This window comes from Taudactylus pleione, unplaced genomic scaffold, assembly GCF_031769625.1.
Source record: "Taudactylus pleione unplaced genomic scaffold, aTauple2 ptg000342l, whole genome shotgun sequence".
NCBI lineage: Eukaryota > Metazoa > Chordata > Amphibia > Anura > Myobatrachidae > Taudactylus > Taudactylus pleione.
In genome coordinates, this window is record NW_028284743.1 from 7332963 (window position 1) to 7355879 (window position 22917).

The window sequence follows — 22917 nt, forward strand, 5'->3', positions numbered from 1 at the left end:
GCTGCTCTGTCCCTGCAGTAGCACTGCTTTCTGGTTCATGAGAAGTGAAATCTCTGCTTCTGCAGAATTTACAATGATCCCAATTCTCCCACCTGAAGTTAGTACTGCATTGACTATAGGAATTGCATTTAATCAATGCCCGCAACGTGTGGGATATAGTGGAAGGGAACTTGGCCATAGTAGGACATCCTTGGCCTGTATGAATGGGAAATAAATATAGGTCTGCAGCTTTGAATAGTAGGGCCAGTGTCTGAATGGAGGGTAAGGTTTTTATTACCGCTTCCTAAATAAAAAGATATACCTTTTACCTGTGTATCCCAATATACACTAATCTGGTGTATTCTATCTATGGGTGACATGCCAAAGCACTTTCTCATTTATCCATGTGATGGCTACTGGCCCAAGGGGTATAGAATGTCCTCTAGGGCTTTGGCACATTAAAATTTTAATTTTGTTTTGAACTGGCTTACCCACAAAGTCTGGAAAAGTTGGTACAGATTCTAGTTAATTTCCCTCCTTTTTAAAGAGAATTCTGTAGAACTCCATCTGCTAGATCTTGGAAAAGCCACAATTTTGAAGTGTTCTTTGTCCTGATGAGTGTCTGACTCTGAGTGCTGCTCTCATGAGTAGAGTGAGTTAAACCAAATGGTTTAACTCATTTTTTTTTTTTATTCAGCTGTGACTACAGGCACAACGCTGTGACTGGTATTATTCCACATTCTTGTTGCTTGTGGCCTTTATCTGAGCAAGCTGAACCAATGCAGTAAATCACACACACTACAAAGTTATAGGGAGGATGAACCAGATAAGAGAGATGCTAAATTTGCCTTGCATCAAGCTAAAGCTACCCATCCACTAGGCGATTAAACCTAGCGATGGAGCAATAAAGATGGTCGTTATCGCTCCATCGCTTGGTAATCGCCTGCAAATCGGGCAGTAAAAGTTTAAAAACAACCAGCCATGCGCGCGCCCGCTGGTCGTTTTTAACATCAATCATCGCCTGAACGCGACGGTAAACCTGACGACCACCGTCAGGTTGCCATGTTTGGGGATGATTTATCTGCATACACTGAACGTCTGAATGGTCAGTGTATGCAGTTCACCCCGCCGGAGACTATGATATCGTAATCGTGCCGTCGTCCCCCACATCGTTAAGTGGATGGGCAGCGTAAGACCTCTCCCCCATCAATCCCATAGGGCAGGAAAAAAAACCACAGCTAACATTCTCAATCTTAAAAAGTAAACACCAACCCAGAAAACAGGCAATACACAAACACCTCATGGTTTAATCTCCACGTTTACCTTTGTATTTCAATTCAAAACCTTCAGTTCTATTGAGATCAGTGCTAGAAAGAAAGACTTTGTCTATGTGGCGTCGCAAGTGTCATCTTATGAATGGTGGATGAGCAAAAAAAAAGCGCCATTGAAAAAAAGTTTACCCCAATGTATTTCCCATTATTTAACAACTTCTGACAGCTCAAGCATATTCAGCTAGTGTAGGAAGAATTTTTTCTTCTTTCAGTTTAGTTCATTCGAAACTTCGAAACAGACTGGGAACTGAAAAGGCCTCTAAACTAGTGTTTTTATTTAAAATGTTTAATGCCAGTGACATTTCCAGTTCTAATGCTTAACTCTTAACATTAATGCAAAAAAACTGGTTTAAACCAAGAGAAAAAAAAACAGCGCTTTTTTTTTTTTTTTTTTTTGTTAAACCCTGCTTTGAGGATTCCTTGTGTTTCGACAAGAACTTGCATGGGGTGGATGATTTATTGCAGGCAGTATATGCAAGCAGTCTATAGTATAACCTGCTCTGTAAGACCAAACCCGAATGAAAACTTCAGGTTACAAGATGACCACCATCATTCCAAATGCTGCAGTCTTTATTTATATTAGGGATAGAAAATGTGAGACCATTCTTACATCTATTATATATCAAATTTGGCCTCACTTCGTACTGCTTCAACCTGTGTAAAAGTGGTCACCGAAACTCTTGGAAAGTTTGCAATCAGTTATGTAATACTTAGGTATCATCCCATTGATCTTCAGTTGTTCTCCAATATTTTGGCTAGTGTTTGTTTTATTCTGTCCCCTGCCATGTGTCTAGTGATGCAAAATATGTTGGTGCTTTTGTATATAGTAAAAACAAATTTTTATATTTTCTAAAGAAAAGTTCTTTGAAATCTTTCACTACAAATTTCCAACCTCACCGTTTCTACATTTATCCTGTGTTTATTTTCCAGAACGGGGATATTGTGTCCTTGGTGATCTCTGCCAATATGATCACGGAAATGACCCATTGGTAGTTGACGAGGTTTCGTTACCCAGCATGATTCCCTTTCCTCCTCCCCCCGGACTTCCACCACCCGGTATTTTGATGCCTCCTATCCCTGCTCCAGCTCACAATATGAGGATGCCAGTTCCTCGGCCACTCAGCCAGCCACCGCCTCCTCCTGTCCACCCAGCTCCAAGTAAGTATCTTTTGTAGAAATCCTTTCTGTAGTATGTATAATTATTTGGCGTTTTCAGGCAATAGCAACGACTGCAATTTTTAGTTTAGAAATGAACTAATAGGAATTGCTCTTGTTTTCCACTTAATATATACAACTCAAATGTAGTGAAGTGGACAGGCAAAAAACATTTCTGTAGGCCTTGTATCTCCATGCTCAGACACACGTATCATGATGAATGTGACTACAGAGTAATTTCCTCAAACACCTGATCTGGGGGATACTGTGTTAAATAGGGCTGGGCTCAGGAGCAGGCACTAATCTGTTAACTAACTAGCTCTGCCCCCTCTAACCTCTCCCGCTTTCTCCAAACCTCAGTTTTTTCTTAGTGCCTGTGGAGTTGGGCACTCTTTACCTTAGGGGGGAGGGTGGGTTAGGGTTGGCCTACTACTGGTAGGTGTCGGCATTGTAACCCAGTCAGGGTGCCGCCGTCTGTATTCTGACCACCGCCGGGGATCCTGAGCGCCCCCATTACTTAGTATATGACGTCAGCTCTGCTCCAGCTTTCCCCTGGAGTAGCACCTGTGACAGACTCAGATCTCTGGTTCCCCACTGGTGGCTCTGGGATCTGGTCCTTTACAGAGCTGGGGGGATGGACTCTATAAGGTAGACAGCCTAGCTACGGTCCCGACAGCGCCGCAGGACTCTGTGATCGGGTAACTCCTCTCCTTACTTACACCATTTTCTAGTTTGCGTAGCCGTGGTAAGCCCCGTCCCTCCCTCCTTCCCAGTCTTTGTCATCAGGACGGAACGTGCGCCATCTTGGCACACGCACCACTGCATCTCTGGACAGACACCATCAAGACTTGCTGACTAGTTTGACTTTGTTGGGGTCTTTGGGGCTGAGTGGCCTTATTGTAGAGGAGATTGTTAATAGAGGAGGCCTTAACAAAATGCTCTCTCCTCTATACGCAATAGATTTACCATTGTGCCATATGCAAGGTCCTTTCTCTGATATGGGGTTGTATTTCGTATGCATTTCAATCTGACTTTAGGTTTACCTCTGTTTTTATGTACTTTGTTTCCAGGGCCTGATACCTGTTTACTAATTTTCAGATCGGTTTTCAGTACTAGCCTGATAACACTACAGCGTATATTAACATTATCCTGTATTTTTATTTCTGTGAACTTAGGCATGGTGTAGTTACTAGTTAGCTCTGCTGTGTCTATTGTGATTGTTCCTGCACTCATTCTTTGAATTCATGTGGGATACACTTTTCACCTGTTCTTGTTTGTACCTGTTCTCTAACCACATGACTTGAGGGGGAGAGAGCCTCAAAATCTAAACTGGGTTCTTCCTCCACACAGTTGTATTAATGTTCTCAATGTGATGCAAAATTGTCCAAGGGTCCCTCTGCTTTCTTTATGATCCTGGGGTGCATGGCGAGTCGCTCAGGGGTGCGACACGAGAGTCCACCATCCCAGATTGGGCCATGGCAGAGGCAGGCACAAACCTTTCTAGGTGGGAGGATCACCTGTCAGAGGTCAATGATTCTCCTCTCCCTGGACGCAATGGGAGCCTCTGTTTTCCTCTGATCAGGAATTTTCATGGCCCCTTAATATAGAGAAATGCCTCTTTAGGGTGTCAGCTTAGGAAGTAACGTCCTTCACTAGGAAGCATACTATGTTCCAGCAGGCAGCAGCTTTTCCAGGTGATTCAGATTCTTCCCAGGAAGAGGGTGAGCTTCTAGACCCTGGTTGGGAGTACAGGATTTAATCGTGGCAGTCCGACAAAGAAACTGGTTATAATCTTTTCAACCTTCTCTAATTTTTGCAGACACTGACTGAGGCTTGCCTGAAACCTGATTTCAGGTTCCCAGGCACTTAGATCGGTTTACTCCTTTTTGGATGCGGACATTACCAAGTTTAGAGGTTCTACCTCTAGTGGACGCTCCTATTTCCAGATTTTATAAGGATACGGTAATCCCTACGACACGGGCTGCATTTTTAAAGGATCAATTATACCACGCAGCTCCTCACATTGATCGACCCAGATCAGTGAGGGCTCAATGATATGTATTGGCGATGCAATCTTAGACATAGCTTTGCTATGTCACGGATTTCTGCTCTTGCAGTTTCGGCTAGAAGAACCCTTTGGCTCAGATCTTGGGAAGCGGATCCGGATTCCAAGCGTACTTTTTAGTGTCTCCTGTTTTGTAGGGAACACGCTGTTTGGTCCAGAACTAACCAATGATCTCTCAAGCTACCGTAGGAAAAAGCCCTTCTCATCCAGTTTTACATCCTTAAGGTGCGTACACACCAGACTATGTGCTCACGATGTGATATCGTGAGCAATTTCCCTTGAACTCAGACAGGATATTAACATTGTTCCCTATTTGGATGACCACCTGGTGAAGGCAGACTTGGAGGCAGTTCTCATTCAGCATTTGCAGCTGGTAATAGACACCCATGGAATCTCATGGCTGGATACTCATCTATCCAAAGTCCAACCTCATTCCATTCCAGAGGATGATCTTCTTAAACCTCCTCTGCAACACGCACTGTCAGCTTGTCTTCCTTCTGCCAGCAAATGTTCAGGAATTCCAAGCTCTAGTGAGGACCCTCAACCACTTACTGCAGGTTTCATTTTTCAGGTGCAAAGCAGCTCCTGGGAAAGTTGGTGGCATTGTTTGAGGCAATTCCTTATGCTAGGTTCAACGCTCACCTAAGAGCCATTTTGACGGCGTGGCTCTTGGTACCAAGATTTTGAGAGCACTGTCTCAAAATCTGTTTTATAAATCAGTCACTACCATGTTCAAGCTTGGAAGCCGGTCTACCATCAGGTCTGGCGACTTTGCATTCTCTGGTGTGAGCGCCTTCTAGCGAATGTCATCTTTAATGTCTCTTGTCCTTCCTGCAGGAGGAATTGTCAAAAGGCCTTCGCCTTTCCACGCTGATGGGTCACGTGTCCACACTTTCCATTCTTTTCCAAAGGCGATTGGTGACCATTCTGGAAGTACATTCCTTCCTGCAGGGGGTGCTTCGCATCCATCCACCGTACATAACTCCTATCCCTCCGTGGGATTTAAATTTGGTCCTGGATGCTCTTCAGAAGGCCTTTTTTACCCCTCTTGAGTCAGTGGAACTCTGTTACCTTACCTTGAAGGTAGTTTTCGTCTTTGCCACAGCCTTGACTAGAAGGGTGTCAGAGTTGGCTGCCACCCTTGATTATTTTTCATTCCGATAAGACTTTAAGCCTTGATTTTTACCTAAGGTGGTTTAAATTTCATCTGAACCAAGACCTTTTTCTTCCTTCACTGGAGCTTTTGCAATCTCTATGCACCGTCTTTGGATGTTGTGCGCCAGTGATTTTCAACCTTTTGTAAGCCCGCGGCACAACAAACACGATTTAAAAATTGCTAAGGCACACCATCAGTCCCCCACGGGAAAAAAAAACGCACACAAAATGGCCCCACACAGGAAAACGAAGAGACATTGGCCCCCACAGAAACACACACACACACACACACACACACACACACACACACACACACACACACACACACACACACACACACACACACACACATTGCCCCCACAGAAAAAAATTAAATACAATGGGCCCCGCAGAAAAAAATTAAATACAATGGGCCCCGCAGAAAAAAATATAAAACAAAATGGCCTCCATAGAATAAAAAACAATCACATGGCTCGCCATGGAAAAAAAAAAAGTCACAAATTATGGTGTTTCAGTAGAGCAGTTGTGCAGGGCAGCAGCCTGGTCTTCTGTGAATACCTTCACCAAGTTTTGCCGTTTTCATTCTTTCAGCTATGCCGATGCTAATTTCGGCCGTAATGTTTTGCGCGCACCCTTACTAGATGAGCCCTCCCTGTTTAGGCTTGCTTTGGGAAGTCTCAGTGTCAGCTCTGCAGTGTCCCCCAGATCGGATATATGGGGAAATTTTAATTTTTTTATGTAGTCACTGTAAATTGCTTTACTCGTAATCTATCTGGGGGACACTGCGTTCCCTCCCTTTCCAGTTATCCTTGCTGCTTTTGTTATTCTCACTGTTGATGGTCAGTTTTTTTCTTCTTTCATGAGGCTTTGTTAGAAAATAAACTGAGGTTTGGGGGAAGTGGGAGGGGGCGGAGCTAGTTGGTTAACAGTTTAGTGTCTGCTCCTGGGCACAGCCCTTCTAACCAAGCTTCAGCTCTGCAGTGTTCCCCAGATGGATTATTAGGAAAGGATTGTACAGTGAGTTTTTTTTTTTTCAGCTCTGTAAAAATGTGTACACTGTTTTTATTTCTTATCATAAATGTACTTTATATGTATTAATCTTTTTACCAGTCTTTAAGTACAGTATGTATGTATGTCTGGTCAACCTGTGGCTCTCCAGCTGTTGTTAAACTACAAGTCCCAGCATTATTTACCAGCTGATCGTTGGGAGGGTATGCTGGAGAGCCACAGGTTTGCCAGGCCTGATCTACACGATTGCTAACCTCGAAGTGCATGTTTTCTTACACAATTTCAGCCAGGAAAGTCTTCCCTAAAATATATAAAAATATTTTTTGCTTCCAAACATGCAGGGCTTCCTTTAACGCACCCTTGCTTGCTAAATAACCGTGACCAGCCAGGAACGAGTGTTGTGCCCAGTCTTGCACCAGTGGGAGGAAGATTGCCTCCTCCATTACCTCCTCAGAATCTGCTCTACTCAGTTTCAGAACGTAAGCATAGCTCTCACTTCCCCCTTCACATGCTCAGTACCGCTGAACTGGTACAATTTTTGTTTTCACTTTCAATTTTTTAACTGTGAAAACTGTGTAAATGGTGTCTAAAATAACTAAACTAAGTTCTTTTGGAATATATTTCTGAAACTGGGGCTCTCTGGGCTGGTGTGGCTGGACTGTTTAATGGCATCATAATGTACACTTTTTCATTTCTTTAGTTTGTTTTTTATATATGTAGCATTTTATACACTTTTTTAAATTATAACCTCCTACTTATGTAGGACTTAACACATAGGTGTTTCTTTACTATTCTCTAACCTTCACTTTAAATCTCACACTAGTGTGATGCCATGGGACGGTTCTGCTGGGTTGGCCTGGGGGGTCCCATGCCCTGTATTTGTTCCATAGGCGTGTTAGGGACCTGCCTGATGGAGGTCACCTGGATATGGTGGGCAGCCCCATAATTATGGCCATCATTATGCTAAGAACCTCTTGGTTCTTCCCCGCAGCCTAAACCTAAGTCTCCCGGGAGGTTGCCTAACCCTAACCTCCCCCCCGGGTGCCTAACCCCCCCCCCCCCCTTCCCCTAGCCTAAACCTAACCCTCCCTAGGGGGATGCCTAAGCCCCCCAGGAGCCCTAAAACCTAACCAGGTGGATCCTTTTTGGAAGAATTTGTAATATCGATTCATTTTTAAGCTACTTATGGTTTTTTTTTTATTTTGTGTTTTTGGCACTTTGAGGTTGAAGATCAGCGCTCGCCTTTTGATTGCACTGATGATGTGAAGGAGCTTGCCTGGGCCATGACTGTGACAAACATTTTGGCAAACAATATTGAGTGCCAAGAGAGAATTCTCTCTCCCGTTACCTCCCTGGTGCGTTACAAGGGACAGTGGTGTACTTGCTGGTGTCTCCAACTATCCCTCTATGGCCTCTGTTTCTTCTGCCTCTGATGACCCCTTTGAGTCATCAGAGGGGTCATCAGAGCAGAGGTGTCACCGGGTCTGGTGACACCTGGTGCGCACTCTAAATCCTCCCCACATGTGCCCAAAAAGGGGGTGTGACCTACCATAAAGAGTGTGTGGCCTTGTGGTAACTCTTGATGGCGTCACTCCGGGGGCGTGCCCAGCATCCTCAGAGACTCTGCCTGCACTGCCGACGACGACTCTGTGACAGGAGCCGAGTGCTGCAATGTGACATTCTCCTGCAGCGCTTGGCTCCTGTCACTTTGGTGGAGCTGACATTTTAGTGTCACCCCGCCATGGATGACACCCGTTGCAGCCCGCACCCCCATAGTGACGCCACTTCATCAGAGGCAGATGGAAGAGGTTCAGTTCATCAGTCATCAGTTCTTCGCAGCAGACCTTCCTTTAGACTCAGAAGTCTCTGGCGATCCAGGAGGTGGTACACTCTATGCTCCATACGGCAGTCATAATGCCTGTTCAGTTACCCCTAAGGGGGACAGGTTATTACTCAACATCTTTCTCGTTCAAAAACCAAACTGGTCATACCGACCTATCCTCAAACTCAAGTCCCTGAACAAGTTTCTAAGGGTCACTCAGTTCTGTAAGGAGACTCTGCATTCTATTATTTTAGCTGTTGAGCCTGGGGATTTTATGGTGTCTGGATATTCAGGATGCCTACCTGCATATCCCCATTGCCAGGGCTCATCAGCTTTACCTCAGATTTGCGGTACTAGATCACCATTACCAGTTTCAGGCTCTGCCGTTTGGCCTTTCCACAGCCCCTCGGGTGTTTACAAAGGTAAAGGCGGTCATGGTGGCCCACCTGCGGTTGTAGGGGGTTCGCCTGTTACCCTACCTGGACGGCCTTCTGTTGCTGGCAGGGTCTCCGGAGGTGCTTCGCAACCATCTGCAACTGACAATATCAGTTTTGCAGACTCACGGCTGGCTGGTGAACTGGAAGAAATCCTCCCTAATTCCTTCTCTGAGGATGGTCCATCTAGGAGCGTTGTTGGATTCTCGACAGCAGAGGATCTTCTTGACTGAAGAAAAGATAGCACTGTTGCAGTCCAAGATACGCAATTGCCTACAGAGTCGCCGAGTGTCTCTCCACTCTGCATTGAGGTTACTGTGTTCCATGGTGTCGACGTTCGACATGGTGGAGTATGTCCGCTTCCATTCCAGGCCTCTGCAGATGTTGATCCTCTCCAGATGGGACGGAATACCCAGTCTGATAAAGACACAGCTGATCGTGCTCTCTCCGGAGGTGCGCCTTTCTCTGACTTGGTGTTTACAGAAGTCTCATCTCAACAGGGGACGTCCGTTTTGGATCTCTGACTGGGTCTTTCTAACAACTGATGCCTGCCTTCAGAGCTGGGGCGCTGTGACGGGCCCACACGTCTTCCAGGGACAGTGGATGTCAGAGGAATCTGCCCTGCCGATCAATATATTGGAACTTTGGGCAGTGTTCAGAGCGCTGCAACACGCAAGACTCATTCTGCACGGCAAATCCGTACAAATTCAGTCAGACCAACTCCACCATGGTGGCTTAAATAAGCCGTCAAGGAGGAACTCAGACGGCCCTAAAAGAGGTATCCACATTCTGACTTGGGCAGAAGGCAATCTCCCAGCCATCTTGGCAGTGTTCATTCCGGGAGTACTCAACTGGGAAGCGGACTTTCTCAGCCATCACGACATACATCCGGGGGATTGGTCTCTTCACCAGGAGGTATTTCATCTCCTAGTGGACAAGCGGGGCCTACCTGAAATAGATCTCGTGGCCTCCAGACACAATCTCAAGCTGCGGGTGTACAGATCCCAAACGAGACGCAGAGGCTCTCCTGGTAGACGCGCTGTCGGTATGGTAGACCTTCCAGTTTGCGTATCTGTTTCCTCTGTTCTCCCTTCTTCCTCGAGTACTTCGCGAGTTCAAGCACAAAAGTGGCGAGATCCTGCTAGTGGCTCTTGCGTGGCCCAGACAGCATTGGTACTCGGAACTTCAGTGTCTCTCCATCGACACTTTGTTGCTGTTGCCTCAACGCCCAGACCTGTTGTGTCAGGGTCCTTGCCTTTACCCGGACTGGGTCGTCTGTCTTTGACTGCGTGGCTCTTGAGACTTCCCTCTTGAGGTCTAAAGGTTTCTCCAGATCTGTGGTGAATACCATGCTCAGAGCCTGGAAACCTGCTTCGGCCAGAATTTACCACGGGGTGTGGCATACCTATTTTGAGTGGTGTCGCCGTAGAGGGTACGATCCCCAGGTGTTTCGGATATCCAAAGTGCTGGCTTTCCTACAGGCGGGCTTGGATATAGGTCTACGCCTCTCCTCCCTAAAAGTTTGTGTCTCTGCTCTGTCGGTGTGGTTTCAGCGTGGGATTGCTCCGCTCCCTCATATCCACACCTTTACGCAGGGTGTCCTTCGCATCCAGCCTCCCTTTGTCCCTCCGGTGGCTCCTTGAGATTTGGCTGTGGTTCTGAGGGCGCTCCAAGGTCCTCCATTTGAACCTTTGGGCTTGGTGAATTTGAAATGGCTTACAGCAAAAACAGTGTTTCCTCTGGCAATTGCTTCGGCCAGAAGAGTGTCAGGTTTGGGGGCTCTCTCCTTTCGCCCTCCCTTTCTGATTTTTCATCCAGACAGGGCGGTACTTCAGACCCGCCCTGGTTTCCTTCCTAAGGTGGTGTCTAGTTTCCACATTAACAAGGAAATTGTAGTTCCAGCCTTTAATTCAACTGATCTCTCGGCTGGTGAGGCTTCTTTGGATGTGGTACGAGCTCTGCGGATTTATGTGGACCGTACTTGTTCTCTTAGAAAATCGGACTCCTTGTTTGTCCTGTATGGATATCACAAGAGGGGTTGGCCTGCCAATAAGCAGACTTTGGCAAGGTGGATTCGCTTACGCTCATGAGGGTCTTCCAGGACTACCCTCTGTTAAGTCTCATTCTACGAGGTCTGTGGGTCCTTCGTCGGCAGCTCGCCGTGGCGCCTCGGCTGTTCAGCTTTGCAAGGCGGCCATGTGGTCTACTACTGTCCATACCTTTTGTCAGGCATTACGCCTTTGACACCTTTGCTTCCCAGGATGCTTCCTTCGGGGGGCGGATTCTCCTTTCTGCACAGGAGCGTCCCCACCCTTGAAGGAAACTGCTTTGGGACATCCCCAAGGTATCCCTGTGGATCCCTAAGGACCCTGAAGTAGAAAACAAGAGATATGGTATGAACTTGCCTTTGTTATCTCTGCTTCTACGAAGTCCACAGGGCGCCCATCCTGATGCCCTGTGCTTTGGTAGGGTGTTGTTCTGGTCACCAGTCTTCTGTCTCCTTTGTGTGAGAATGTGACTCTTGTGTGTTCCAGACTTCCTTCTCTCTTTTTCTCCTCTTCCGGCCTATGGCTTGCTACTAAAACTGAAGGTGCCTTGGCCTGGGGGTGGGGTATAGGAGAGGGCCCGGTGCATCCTGGGATGGAATTTTTAACTGTGTGGTGCCTGATGGACTTAGCCATACCTATACCCCAAAGTATCCCTGTGGACTATAAGGACTTCGTAGAAACAGACAACAAAGCTAAGTTCTTACCATATCTCTTGTTTTTTCCATCTTCTTTTCTATTGGAGGACCTGCTGTCCTCAAGTGTACCAGCAAATTGCACTCCCCATATACTCTCCCTAGCCATTTTACTGCCAAATGCAGTCTACAAATGCAGTCCCTGTCTACAGTAGATTCAGAGTCCATTATTTCCGGAGGAATTAAAACTGTGCTAACAATGTGTTCGAGTTCAGAGTGGTTTTCAATCCTCTGGTTGCCATATGCTAGTTTTCCGCAGAGTCCTAAAGAAATCCTTTGCATGCCTTGTCTGCTTCCTCCCGCCCCCTTCCTCGTAGAGTAAATGATGGACTCCCATATAGTCATCAAAAATTGGCTGGCTGGTTTAAAGGATCTGATGATCTAGCTGATTTATTTCAAGTTGTGGCTTTAATGTGAAGCAAAAGTATACCTGGAAACATGAAAATGTGAAGTTTTGTCATGTCAGTCTCTTAAGTGAGGTATTGGGCAAGTCTAAAGTACTCTATAAATATTAATACACTGATATTTGTGACCTGTTATTTGTCTCTTAATTATTTCACTTGTGATTCAGTGAGGAGACCTGGAAAAGGTGCGTAAACACTGGGCGATTAAAGTGGACGACTGAACGATATCGTTATCGTTCAATCGTTCACTTTATCGTCCATTTTTTTTCACCTAAACAATGAACGTTAACAAAGAATGACCAACGATGCGTGATCCAGCAGGTCGTTCGTCTTTATCGTTCATCTGGGAAACATGCAGGCCAACTTGACGATATTGTCGGGTTGCTGCATGTTGGGGAATGAGGGAGAGAGGTCGGCGTTTAACGGTATCGTTAATGATATTAACTATAATGACATTCAGCGGGTGTGCTCAATGTCATGAATGACATTGAGCACACCCTTCGAGGGACACACTAGACCAGTGGTTCTCAAACTCTGTCCTCATGACCCCACACAGGTCACGTTTTCCAGGTCACCCAGAAGTTTCACAGATGTAGTTATACTTACTGACACATTTTAAAAGATCCATAGGTGGAGCTAATTGTGAGGAGACCTGGAAAACATTAACTGTTTGGGGTCCTGAGGACTGAGTTTGAGAACCTGTGCACTAGACGATATTGCTCAGGGAGCATATCGTCTAGTGTGTATGCTCCTTTAGTGTGTCCCAAAAACTGGATTGGAGGAGCACAGGGTTACAGGGCTGCACACTGCAGTCCCTGAAGTGTGTTGGTTTGATTAGCACTGTCTTGGACTATTAGTCCATCATTGCAAAAAGCGTGATTTTTGTAGCCTTTTATGTTTACAGAAATAGGAAAAATATCTATATACAAAATTGACAAGTACATTGAGATCTCCATATCACAGATTTAGTGTTCCCGCTAGACCGTGGGCACTCTGCGAGCTGAGGCTGCGAGCAGGGAGTCACTGAAAATGGGGAATGGTCGACCGGGGAGGTGCGTTTCCTGTGACACGCCCCCAATTCGTCACACTTGGGGGTGCTGGGCTTTCCACAAGCTCTCCCCTCACGGAGAAAATATGCCGTGAGCGTGTGCACGGTATCTAAACGGGGGAGATCAGTCACCGCAACTTTTCCCAACCACGGGACACTGCGTCCAGCAGGTGGTGAAGGCACAGGACAGGCTGTTTTTGCCGGGCGCTGCTAAAAGGGCAGGGCACATTTTGGCCCATTAAAATCGGACAGGGCACGGTACCCTGTTAAAAAGAAGCCTAGCGGGAACACTAAGACTCAGATTAAACTTGAGGCATAATTATGTCTTTATAATCCATTTGGTGGAGAGGACCACCACACGCTGATAGTTCAGCAACTCTGTTGTGAACCTTGATATTGCAAGCTGCATCTCACATCTTCCATTTTGTCCCATGGTGTCTGCTGAGCATTGCAGGCTGTTATTGGTAATCTCTCAGTTGGTTAATGTATGTGGCTTAAAATAAGAACAGTCATTGACATTCATAGCATGTTGGTAACTGCGGCCGTAGGTTGTTTATTCAACGCCTCCCCTCCAGTACTGTTATAAATAGCCAATAGGTAAAGTTAATATACTGTACATAAGGCATAGGGGCAAATTCAATTAGCCGCAGAAAAATCCCGTACTTTTCGCCTTCATCGCTGGTTTTCCATGTGGTAAAGTATCGCGCTCATCCCCGTATTCAATTCCAAATCAGTGAAAACAGAACCCGGTGAATTCGAAACCAGTGAAAAGTCCTGTCAGATTTGGGGAAATCAGCCTCACACCCCCCAAAAGATGCACTGACATTGGGGGTCACTATAGATACCCCCGAATAGGCCTGCTGAATGTATTTGGGGGACTTAAATGATTTCACTAGCTGCTAATTAGCACCTTTGCATAAGTGGTGAAGAATAGCATTTAGTAGTTTTTTGGGAAGAAAAAAACTAGTTCCTGGAAATTTGGGGTACATGAAAATGAGGGCTAGCATGTTTTGAAGTAGCTAAAGTGAGGTTTTAATAACTTTAAAAATCCACCTGCTGCAAACACCTGCAATCTTAAAAACACCATGGGCATACTTGGGGACCCCCTCTTAGTCTTTCGCTAGTTTTTTAGTTTCTCCCCCAACTTTGTTATTTTTTCGCCCCAAAAACAAAAGTACTGCTTAAAGGGGTTCTTAATTTTTTTTTTTTTACACAGTTTACCTTTTGGGGGGCTGTCCTAAGGGTGCAAGGGTGGTTGCCGCAAGTTTGCACCCCAAAACCCCAATTCTGCACTTTTTTTTGACTGCTTTCATAGGCAAATCTTTTTCACCTATTCCAATGCATTGACTTTCCGCACCGGCGCAAAGTCTTTGGAATTGAATATGGGGATACGTTTTTGCCTGGTGAAATTACTTCACCGGCGAAAACGTTTTTTCTCCAAAAACTGCTTATCGCGGCTAATTGAATATGTCCCTAAGTGTTGAAGATTGTTTGTTTTATATTGGACTAGGATGGTCTTGTGGGGTAGAAAGAAGGGCCCTATTTCTTAATTGCATTTAATTTGTTTTTGTACACTTCAAATTATTTTAGTAGGACAGTTTTTCTTATTCAGCAGGTAACTTTATTGTGCAGTAGGAATGTACTAATTTACAGTACAGCTAGAATGTGGAACAGATACTTGCTCTGGAACCTTTCTCTGTCAACTTAAACATAATAAAATAGAATATTTTCTATAAAAAAAAAAAAATTGCTATTTACACTATTGTTGTGGTTGTTTAAAAGTGTGTTGTCCTTCTCTTTTCTTAGACACATATGAGCCAGATGGGTACAATCCTGAATCTCCAAGTTTAACAAATACTGGTAGAACTGGATACCGGCAGTTCTTTACGCGGACACAGACACAAAGGCCAAACTTGATTGGGTTGACATCCGTTGACTTGGATACTGCTCCAAGAGGTTGGTTTACTATGCTGTTAACCTTGCTTTTTAAAAATTGGGGCTCTTTGTATAATTTATGATGTAAAATTGTAAGGCATCTTGCTTCCAACCGCACACACAGACCAGTTAAGATTATACAAAGTGAAAGCTATGGACTGACTGCATAGTATGTACTTTCACTATGTGGCACATATTAGTGCTTGTGCTTTGACAGTAAAAAATAGAGCTGCTTGTCTGATATTTGTTACTCTTCTGGATTGTATACACACACATTGATCCTAATGAAGTCTTTTACTCGCATATTGCATTTCTTTCCCTACTGTCATTAAATTTGTTAGAATACAGTTTGATATAAACCCTTTTTTTGGATGTATTTTCAGTTGGCATTAAAATGTTCCACTTTAAAAACTGTTTTTATTTTTTTTTGTCTTTGTATTAAATTTCTAGCCGCAAACATTGTCATACAGACAGAGCCATCACCTCCTGCACATGTAAACAGTAATATCAACAGAGTGGTAGTGGAACCTGAAAGGAAAAGAGTACTTGGGAATATGAATGATGGACCTTTTGCAAAGAAACCTTGGTTGGACAAGTAAGGACATTGAAACAACATGTGCTTTTAATTGTTATATACTACTCAAAATATGCCAGAGGCGTCGGTGTCTGACACCCGGTGCCCAGTCCGTATCCCCCCCCGCCCTGCAGTAAGAGCATCACTCCAGGGGTGTGCCCAGCATCCCCGGAGATGCTGGGCTGCTCCCGGATGGCTAGTGCCTGCACTGTCTGGCCGTCATCTGTGACAGGAGCCGAGTTTCTCCTCCAAGGCTGTCCCTGAGAAAAGTACTCCTGCCCAAGTCCCTTTTCTGCAAGAAATGGCAAAAAAAAATGTTGGTGCTCAGGTCCAGGACGAACTCTGTATTTACTGCTCTGCTGCGACCCGGCAGTTGAGATCGCAGTTAGTGGTCCCTATGTCTGAGTCGGCTTGGGCCTCCACCCTGTCTCAGGCAATGTTAGAACTGTCCTAGCAATTCACTGTCCAGAATGTCCCATTCAGATCCCAATGCTACAGGACCTTCTAATGCTCAGCCTCAGCCTGCTGTTGAGCCTTGAGTGAGACCGTGTTAGTCTCACTTGGTTCAGAGCCTAGTTCAAGTTTCTCATGCTTTAAAACTGATGCTGGAACCTTCAGTCTGTGTCCTCCTAAAAGTCCCCAGCCTACTCCATTTCAGTCTGGGTATGATTCGGAATTTGAAGTCTCCTTACCAGCGGAGGATGACTTTCAGCAGGACTGTTTTAGAGTTGTCTTCCCTTCAGGAGGAAGATCATACCAGTACGGTAAATGTGTAGACTTTAATGGCTTAAATCCACTCTGCTCATCAAGGGTTCTGAAGACACACTTTCTCAGGATCTGTCTTTATTTAAACATAAGCAGTAGAAGACTTTAACTTTTCCTTCCTCTGCACAATTGGAAGACCTACTCACTGAATCCTGCACTCTTCCAAATAAGCGTTTTACAGGTTTCGAAGTGTATTCTTACTTTCTATCTGCCACCCCTCTCTGGAAGGGGAGACAATGGGGTGTAGGTGGAACTTGGAGGACCGGACACCAACAGCAAAGCTTTTCAATCCCAGGATACTATGGACCTTCCCCCTATACCCCGCCCACAGCCTGAGGGCAGCTCAGTTTTGTTGGTGTCCGGCAGGAGCTTGTCACAGTTTTAACAGTGGGGCTGCTATTAAGCAGCCCAAGCTTATTTTTACGATTTATTTGTATTTTTTTCATTTATACTACTACTGAGCAGCAGCGTGAGACAGTCCTTTGGACGGCTGTACTGCTGCTCCATGACGCCTCCGCGGTGCCGTAACACCAGCCCTTGGCTAGGTCCTCCCGGCGGGGCTCTGAGGGGGACCTAGCTAGCAAGGCTCCCCATACCCCAGACTGCAGCCGGGACTCAATGGGACAGATAAGGCGGTTCCTCGCTTGCGGGGTGCCGTGCCTATGCGGTCTTACCTCCGGTCTCAGGAGACAGACCGGAGGCGCTGATGTGGACACCTGTTTGTCCGGGACTCCGCTAGACCACAGGGCATTACTGGTGCAGGGTCCATGGTCAGTATAAGGGGAGAAGGTGCTGTAGAGAGACTACAGCCCCTCCCCCAGCTCAGGGCGCCATTCCACTGCGGTCTTGCTTCTTCCTCACCCTCCGCCACTTCTGAGACTCACGGCAGCCGTTTTCTACATGCAGGTGTCCGGGAACGCTGGGTGCAGTCTCTCTGTATACCTCTCCCAAGGGCCAGGTTATACAGCTCTATAGCCTACCAGCCACTGCGGTCTGTGTTAGTTTATTTTAGTGCCAACTGCAGTTATATTGTATATTCTGAATTGTATGTGACTTGTGCTAGCGCTGCTTTCTGTATTCATATAACTGTCGGCTTATAACTTTCCCTTTCTTCTTCTATAACCCTTGCATACTATGGTATATTTGTGAGGGCTATCGCATACTATATATCGCTGTTGCGCACATACATCTGGGTTGTTCACTGCACTGTCAGATTGTGTGTTAAATTATTCTTGCAGCCATGTCAGGCAGAGGCAAGAATAACAAGCTCCTCCCACTCTGGGGTCTTGTAAGTCCTGCTCAGCAGGCTTGGCTTCAGAGGACCTCATTCAGGATGCTCTTCATGTATCTTGTTATGCTGCCCCGGGCCCATCAGCCCCAGTGTAATCCCTCCTCAGGACCCACCCTGGGCTACTATTTCACAGGTTATGGCAAAAATTGCGGACCATCTAATGGATCCTGTGGTAACTCCCCCTATGGGAAGGCCACAGCAGGGTACTCCCTGCAAATCCTTTGCCTCCCCCAAGGGTAGACATACGTTCTTCCTCAGTGCAGAGTCTGGCTGATACCTTTACAGCCTTTCAACAAATTCTGCAAAAGGAGAGACCCTTACCTAGTAAACCCACTAAGTGTGCTGTTTTATCTTCCCAGTCCACCCAGCTATCAGTTTCTACTTTATCACCTGGGGAGACAGAAGATGCAGACCTCTCTCGCTCTGACTCTCCTTCGGGAGACGAGGAACTCCAGTCTAAATTGAATATACCCTCACTTATGAGAGCTGTAAAATCTATTCTTCAAATAGAAGAGACAGAACCTGCTCCTAAGGCAAAACAGCCACTCTTTAAACGACAAAAAGTAGTCTTACCAGAGTTTCCTCACTCTGATCAGCTATCTGATCATAATGTTCACTCTAGCACCGGCGGCAGGCAGGGCGCCGGAGCTAGAGAGGGCAACCTTGTGCGCGCGCCAAAGGCGTGTCCGAAAAGGAGGCGTGGTCATGAAAAGGGGGCGTGTCTATAGGACGCGTCCCCTTTTCGTCATACTTGGGGGCGTGCCCGGCACTTACGGACACGCCGGGCAGCCTCCAAGCGCTGCAGAAAGGGAGAATAGATGCCGGGCGCATGCGCCCGGCGTCTATTCTCCGGCGGTGACCGGGTCACCGCACGGTTCTCCACCCGCGGGACACTGCACCCGCAGGCTGTGAGGGCAGGGCGCTTTTTGCCCTCCTCCTGGAGGGCAGGGTGCTTTTTGCCCTCCAGAAGGAGGGCAGGGCGCCGCGCCCCGCTAAAACAGCCTAGCGGGAACGCTATGATCATATGAGTGAGGCATGGATTATGCCCAGTAAAAGATTTCAGCTGCCTAAACGTTTAAGTTCCCACTACTGATTGCACTAAATGGGAAGTTCCCCCAGCAGTGGATTCCCACGTGACACGTCTGGTCAAGAATGCTACCTTACCTATCCATACTGCAACCTCCTTGAAGGAGACTACGGATAGAAGGATGAAAGCTTGGCTAAATCTATATACTCTCTTACAGGAGGAGAGTTGGGCAGAGGCCCTAGAAGAGACATTTCCCTATGATGCTTTGAGAGAACAGCTGTCCTACATATCTCACATTAAAAATGCAACCTCCTATTTGAGTTCTGTAGTTCCTGCCGTATTAGGATCCGCTCATGGATGGCAGATAGAGACTCTAAAAAGACTTTGGAGACACTGCCTTATACTGGGGACATTCTGTTTTGGCCCAGATTTGGACAAAATTGTGACTACCTTGGCAGCTTCCAAGACTGCGTTCCTGCCCTCTGCATAAAATGCGATGCCTCGGATGTCATCCTTTTGGTCCTTTCATCCTCAAGAAAAAGCTAAAGGTCAGTCCATTCCAAGGCATCAGGCATCAACTAAGTCCTCCAAGCCTATGACCAAACAGACCTGGGCTATTAGATGTCCACCTACCAAATCTGAGGACAAGCTTTCAGCCTGACTGGGCGGGCCTCTCCCTGGGGGCTCCCAGGGTGGGAGGACGACTTTTTCAATTCGCCCAGTTCTGGCTTCAGACCACATCAGACACATGGGTAAGAGAAGTGGTCTCCCAAGGATATGTCCTATCCTTCCTGTGAAGACCCCCCTCAGAAGTTCTTTTGGACAGGACCGCCATCAGACCCAAGCAAGGCCCTGCTGCTCCAAAAGGCCATTCAATCTTTACTGCTGTCAGGAGTAATAATTCCGGTCACCTCCTCACAGCGAGGGAAGGGCTATTAATCTACCCTTTCTTAGGCCGATGAGACACACTGGGCTTCTGAACTATCATCAATCTCAAGTCTCTGAACAAGTTTATCAGGGTGCCCAGGTTTCGTATGGAAACCCTCCACTCTATTATCGGACCCTAAAGCAGAAAAGGAGAGTTATGGTAAAACTTACCTTTCTGTTAACTCTTTCTTCGAAGTCCATAGGGTCCACAGGGCACCCGCCCTGATGCACCTCCTTCACATGGGCTATGTTTCTGGCCACCGGTTTCATGTCTCCTACGTGAGAGTGTGATTCTTGTGTGACAGTCTTCCTTCTCTCTTCTCCTTCTCCACCCTTTGGCTTGTCACGAACTGAGGTGCCTCTGGGGCGGGGTGTAGGGGGATGGATCTATGCATCCTGGGAGTGGAAACCTTTAACTGCGTGGTTCTCCCTGAGGACCCTATGGACTTCGAAGAAAGAGTTAACAGGTAAGTTTTACCATAACTGTCATTTTTCATTCTCTGCCCAGCATCACACTGGCTTTTGTGACCAGTGTGCTGCCAAGGCACAGAACAAGTTTCTCTCAGAAGTGGTGACAGCCTATTTGTCACTTGCCATGCGGGAGTTGGTGATGCAGCTAGCAGCTTTTCGGTCAGCCCTGCCCTCAACAGCAGTTTCTCACGGACCACTCCGCCTGAAGAGGGTGCGTTAGCCGAGACATCGGAGGTAGATTCCGCTTCAGCTCATGACGACCACATAGCTCAAGTTGAAGTTGATGCTTTGATTAAAGCAATTCTATTTTACTTATCAAGGATTTGGATGCTTCTCCGGCTTCGGAAGTGCCCTCTTTTATACAAAAGGAACCAACGGTTTTCCCACCTCCTAGAGGATATTTTGGCGGAAATCTGGTCGCACCCTGATACGAAAATTCTTAGTGTCCAAGCGGATCTCGTCCTTTTGTCCACTTCCTCTGGAAAGTCGAAAAAAGTGGGAATCGCCTCACCCGCTGCATGCCCACATGATTTGGTTGGTGAAGTCAACCACACTTCCCATTCCCAATGTGGTCTCTCTCAAGGACCCCACAGACAAAAAAAGTTAGAAAATCCATTTTTACTAATTCTGTAGCTGCCTTACACCCAGCTCTCACTTTGGCATAGCTTGCCAAAGCCCTCAGTCGCTGGGCAGATTCCTTGGAGCAATGGCTTTGCTTGGGAGCTCATCGATCGGTCTTGTTTTCCTAAGTGGATGCAATCAGGGAGGCTGGGTCTTAATTGGGCGAGGCCAATATTGATTTAAGAACCCTATCCTCTAAGGTGTCTGCTTCCTCCATGGCAGCTAGACGTGTGCCATGGCTTCGCTCCTGGAGAGCGGACAGTGAGTCCAAGAAGGCTCTGAAGGATCTCCCCTTCTTCGGTGAAGTTCTTTGGCCCCAAACTGGATATGATTGCAGCCATGGTAGTGGCATACAAAACTGCTTTCCTTCCCTCTGCAACTCTGAGGTAGTAAGGATTCTCCTTTTGCTCTCAGGGAAAGGCGAGAGGTCAGCCCTATTTTCTAGAGTTCAGGGATCTTCCTCCAGGAGTCCCAAATCTAAAGGTAGTCAGACCTTGTCGGGCCACCCCAAGCCTCTAAATCAGTGTGGGCAGCAGTCTCCTGTGTTTTGTTGATGCCTGGCTGGAAACCACCTCAGACGCCGAGGTAAGGGGCATACTGTCCCAGGGTTATTCTAGGACCTTTAAGGAACCCCTTTCAGTTAATGTCTCTTCCACCGGGTTACCAGTCTGTCGGCAAGGCGTTTTGGACCTCCATCGGGACTCTCTTGGCCTCCAATGTGATACTCCCAGTTCCCCTTCTCTAGAGGGGAAATGTTTTCTATTCAAATCTGTTCCTGATTCCAAACCAAGCAACTCCTTCCTTCCCATCCTCAACTTGAAGGCACTCAACCTGTTTCTCAAGGTTCCCAGGTTCAGAATGGAGTCTCTTCGCTCCATCATGCGGCCATGGAGCCAGGCAATTACATGGCCTCCTTGGACATTCAGGGTGAATAATTACATGTACGTATCTAGAAGTTTACGCAGTGATTTCTCCGGTTCACTGTTCTGAGGGGCCATTTCCAATTTTGAGCCTTGCCGTTTGGACTGTCGACTGTACCTCGGGTGTTCACAAAGGTCATGGCCGTGATGGCGGCTGACATGATTCACCGAGGAATCAGAATCCTGTTGTACCTAGGTGACCAACTTCTGTTAGCTTTGTCTCTGGACATTCTTCAGGAGCACCTGCATATATCTTACCCTGGACTTGTTGCATTCAAATGGCTGGATGGTCAATTGGCGCAAGTCCAGCCTGGCTCCGTCTCAGGAAATGCACCTGGGCGGTCTCCTGGACTTCAGAGTTCAACGGGTCTTACTTCCCAGGGACAAATTGACATCCCTTCAGTTCCTCATCAGTTTTTTATTTTTTTTTCCAACAGTGCAAAGTCTCGATACATTTCTGTATGTGAGTTCTGGGAAAACTGTTCTCCACCTTCGACATTGTGTAATATGCACAATTCCATTCCCAGCCGCTACAATTGGAACTTCTGCAGTGTTTGAACCGCTCCCCCCCTGCATCTCAAATCCCAGACACTTGTTTTGTCCAGAGAGGTCCAACATTCTCTTATGTGGTGGCTCCAGTTGTTGCATCTAACCACTGATTGGGTTCTTCTAACCACGGATGCCAGCCTTCGCAGCTGGGGAACAGTCACACTTTTCAGGGCAGGAGAGCGTTTGTAAGACAAGCTTACTGGAGCTTTGAGTGGTCCACCGTGCACTGTAAATCGAGGCCTTTCCTTCAATACAGAGCAGTTAAGGGTCAATCGGACAACGCATCGGCAGTCGCCTACATAAACTATCGAGGTGGTACCAAGAGTCGTGGAGCCATGGAAGAAGTAAGTCACATCCTCCATTGAGTGGAACGCTTTCCCCTAGCCCTCTAAGCAGCCTACATTCCGGGAGTCCAAAATTGGAAGGCCGACTACCAGCGCAGGCAGGACGTTCACTCAGGCGAGTGGTCTCTGCATCCTGGTGTTTTCCAGATGCTGATTCGTCGCTGAGGCTTTCCGAACTTCGACTTCATGGCCTCCCAGCACAACCACAAACTTTCTCGCTACAGCTCCCGCTCCAGGGCCCCGGGAGCCTTCTTGATGGATGCAGTCATGGTAATGTGGAAATTTCCACTCGTATACCCCTTTCCTCTGATTGCTCTTCCTCTATGGGTCCTTCGCAAGTTGAAGCGGGAAG

The 22917-nt window shown here is 46.7% G+C and overlaps 1 protein-coding gene across 2 annotated transcripts in view; it reads left to right on the forward strand.

The window, feature by feature from the left end:
* The window catches only part of RBM27 (RNA binding motif protein 27), a 128796-nt gene that overhangs the window by 40539 nt on the left and 65340 nt on the right, over positions 1-22917 (forward strand). For both annotated transcript variants that reach the window (XM_088443985.1, XM_088443986.1), the window contains exons 7-10: positions 2241-2468; positions 7035-7172; positions 14948-15097; positions 15527-15671. In XM_088443985.1, coding sequence (XP_088300111.1) covers positions 2241-2468; positions 7035-7172; positions 14948-15097; positions 15527-15671 — 661 coding nt within the window. The remainder of the gene's footprint in view (positions 1-2240; positions 2469-7034; positions 7173-14947; positions 15098-15526; positions 15672-22917) is intronic.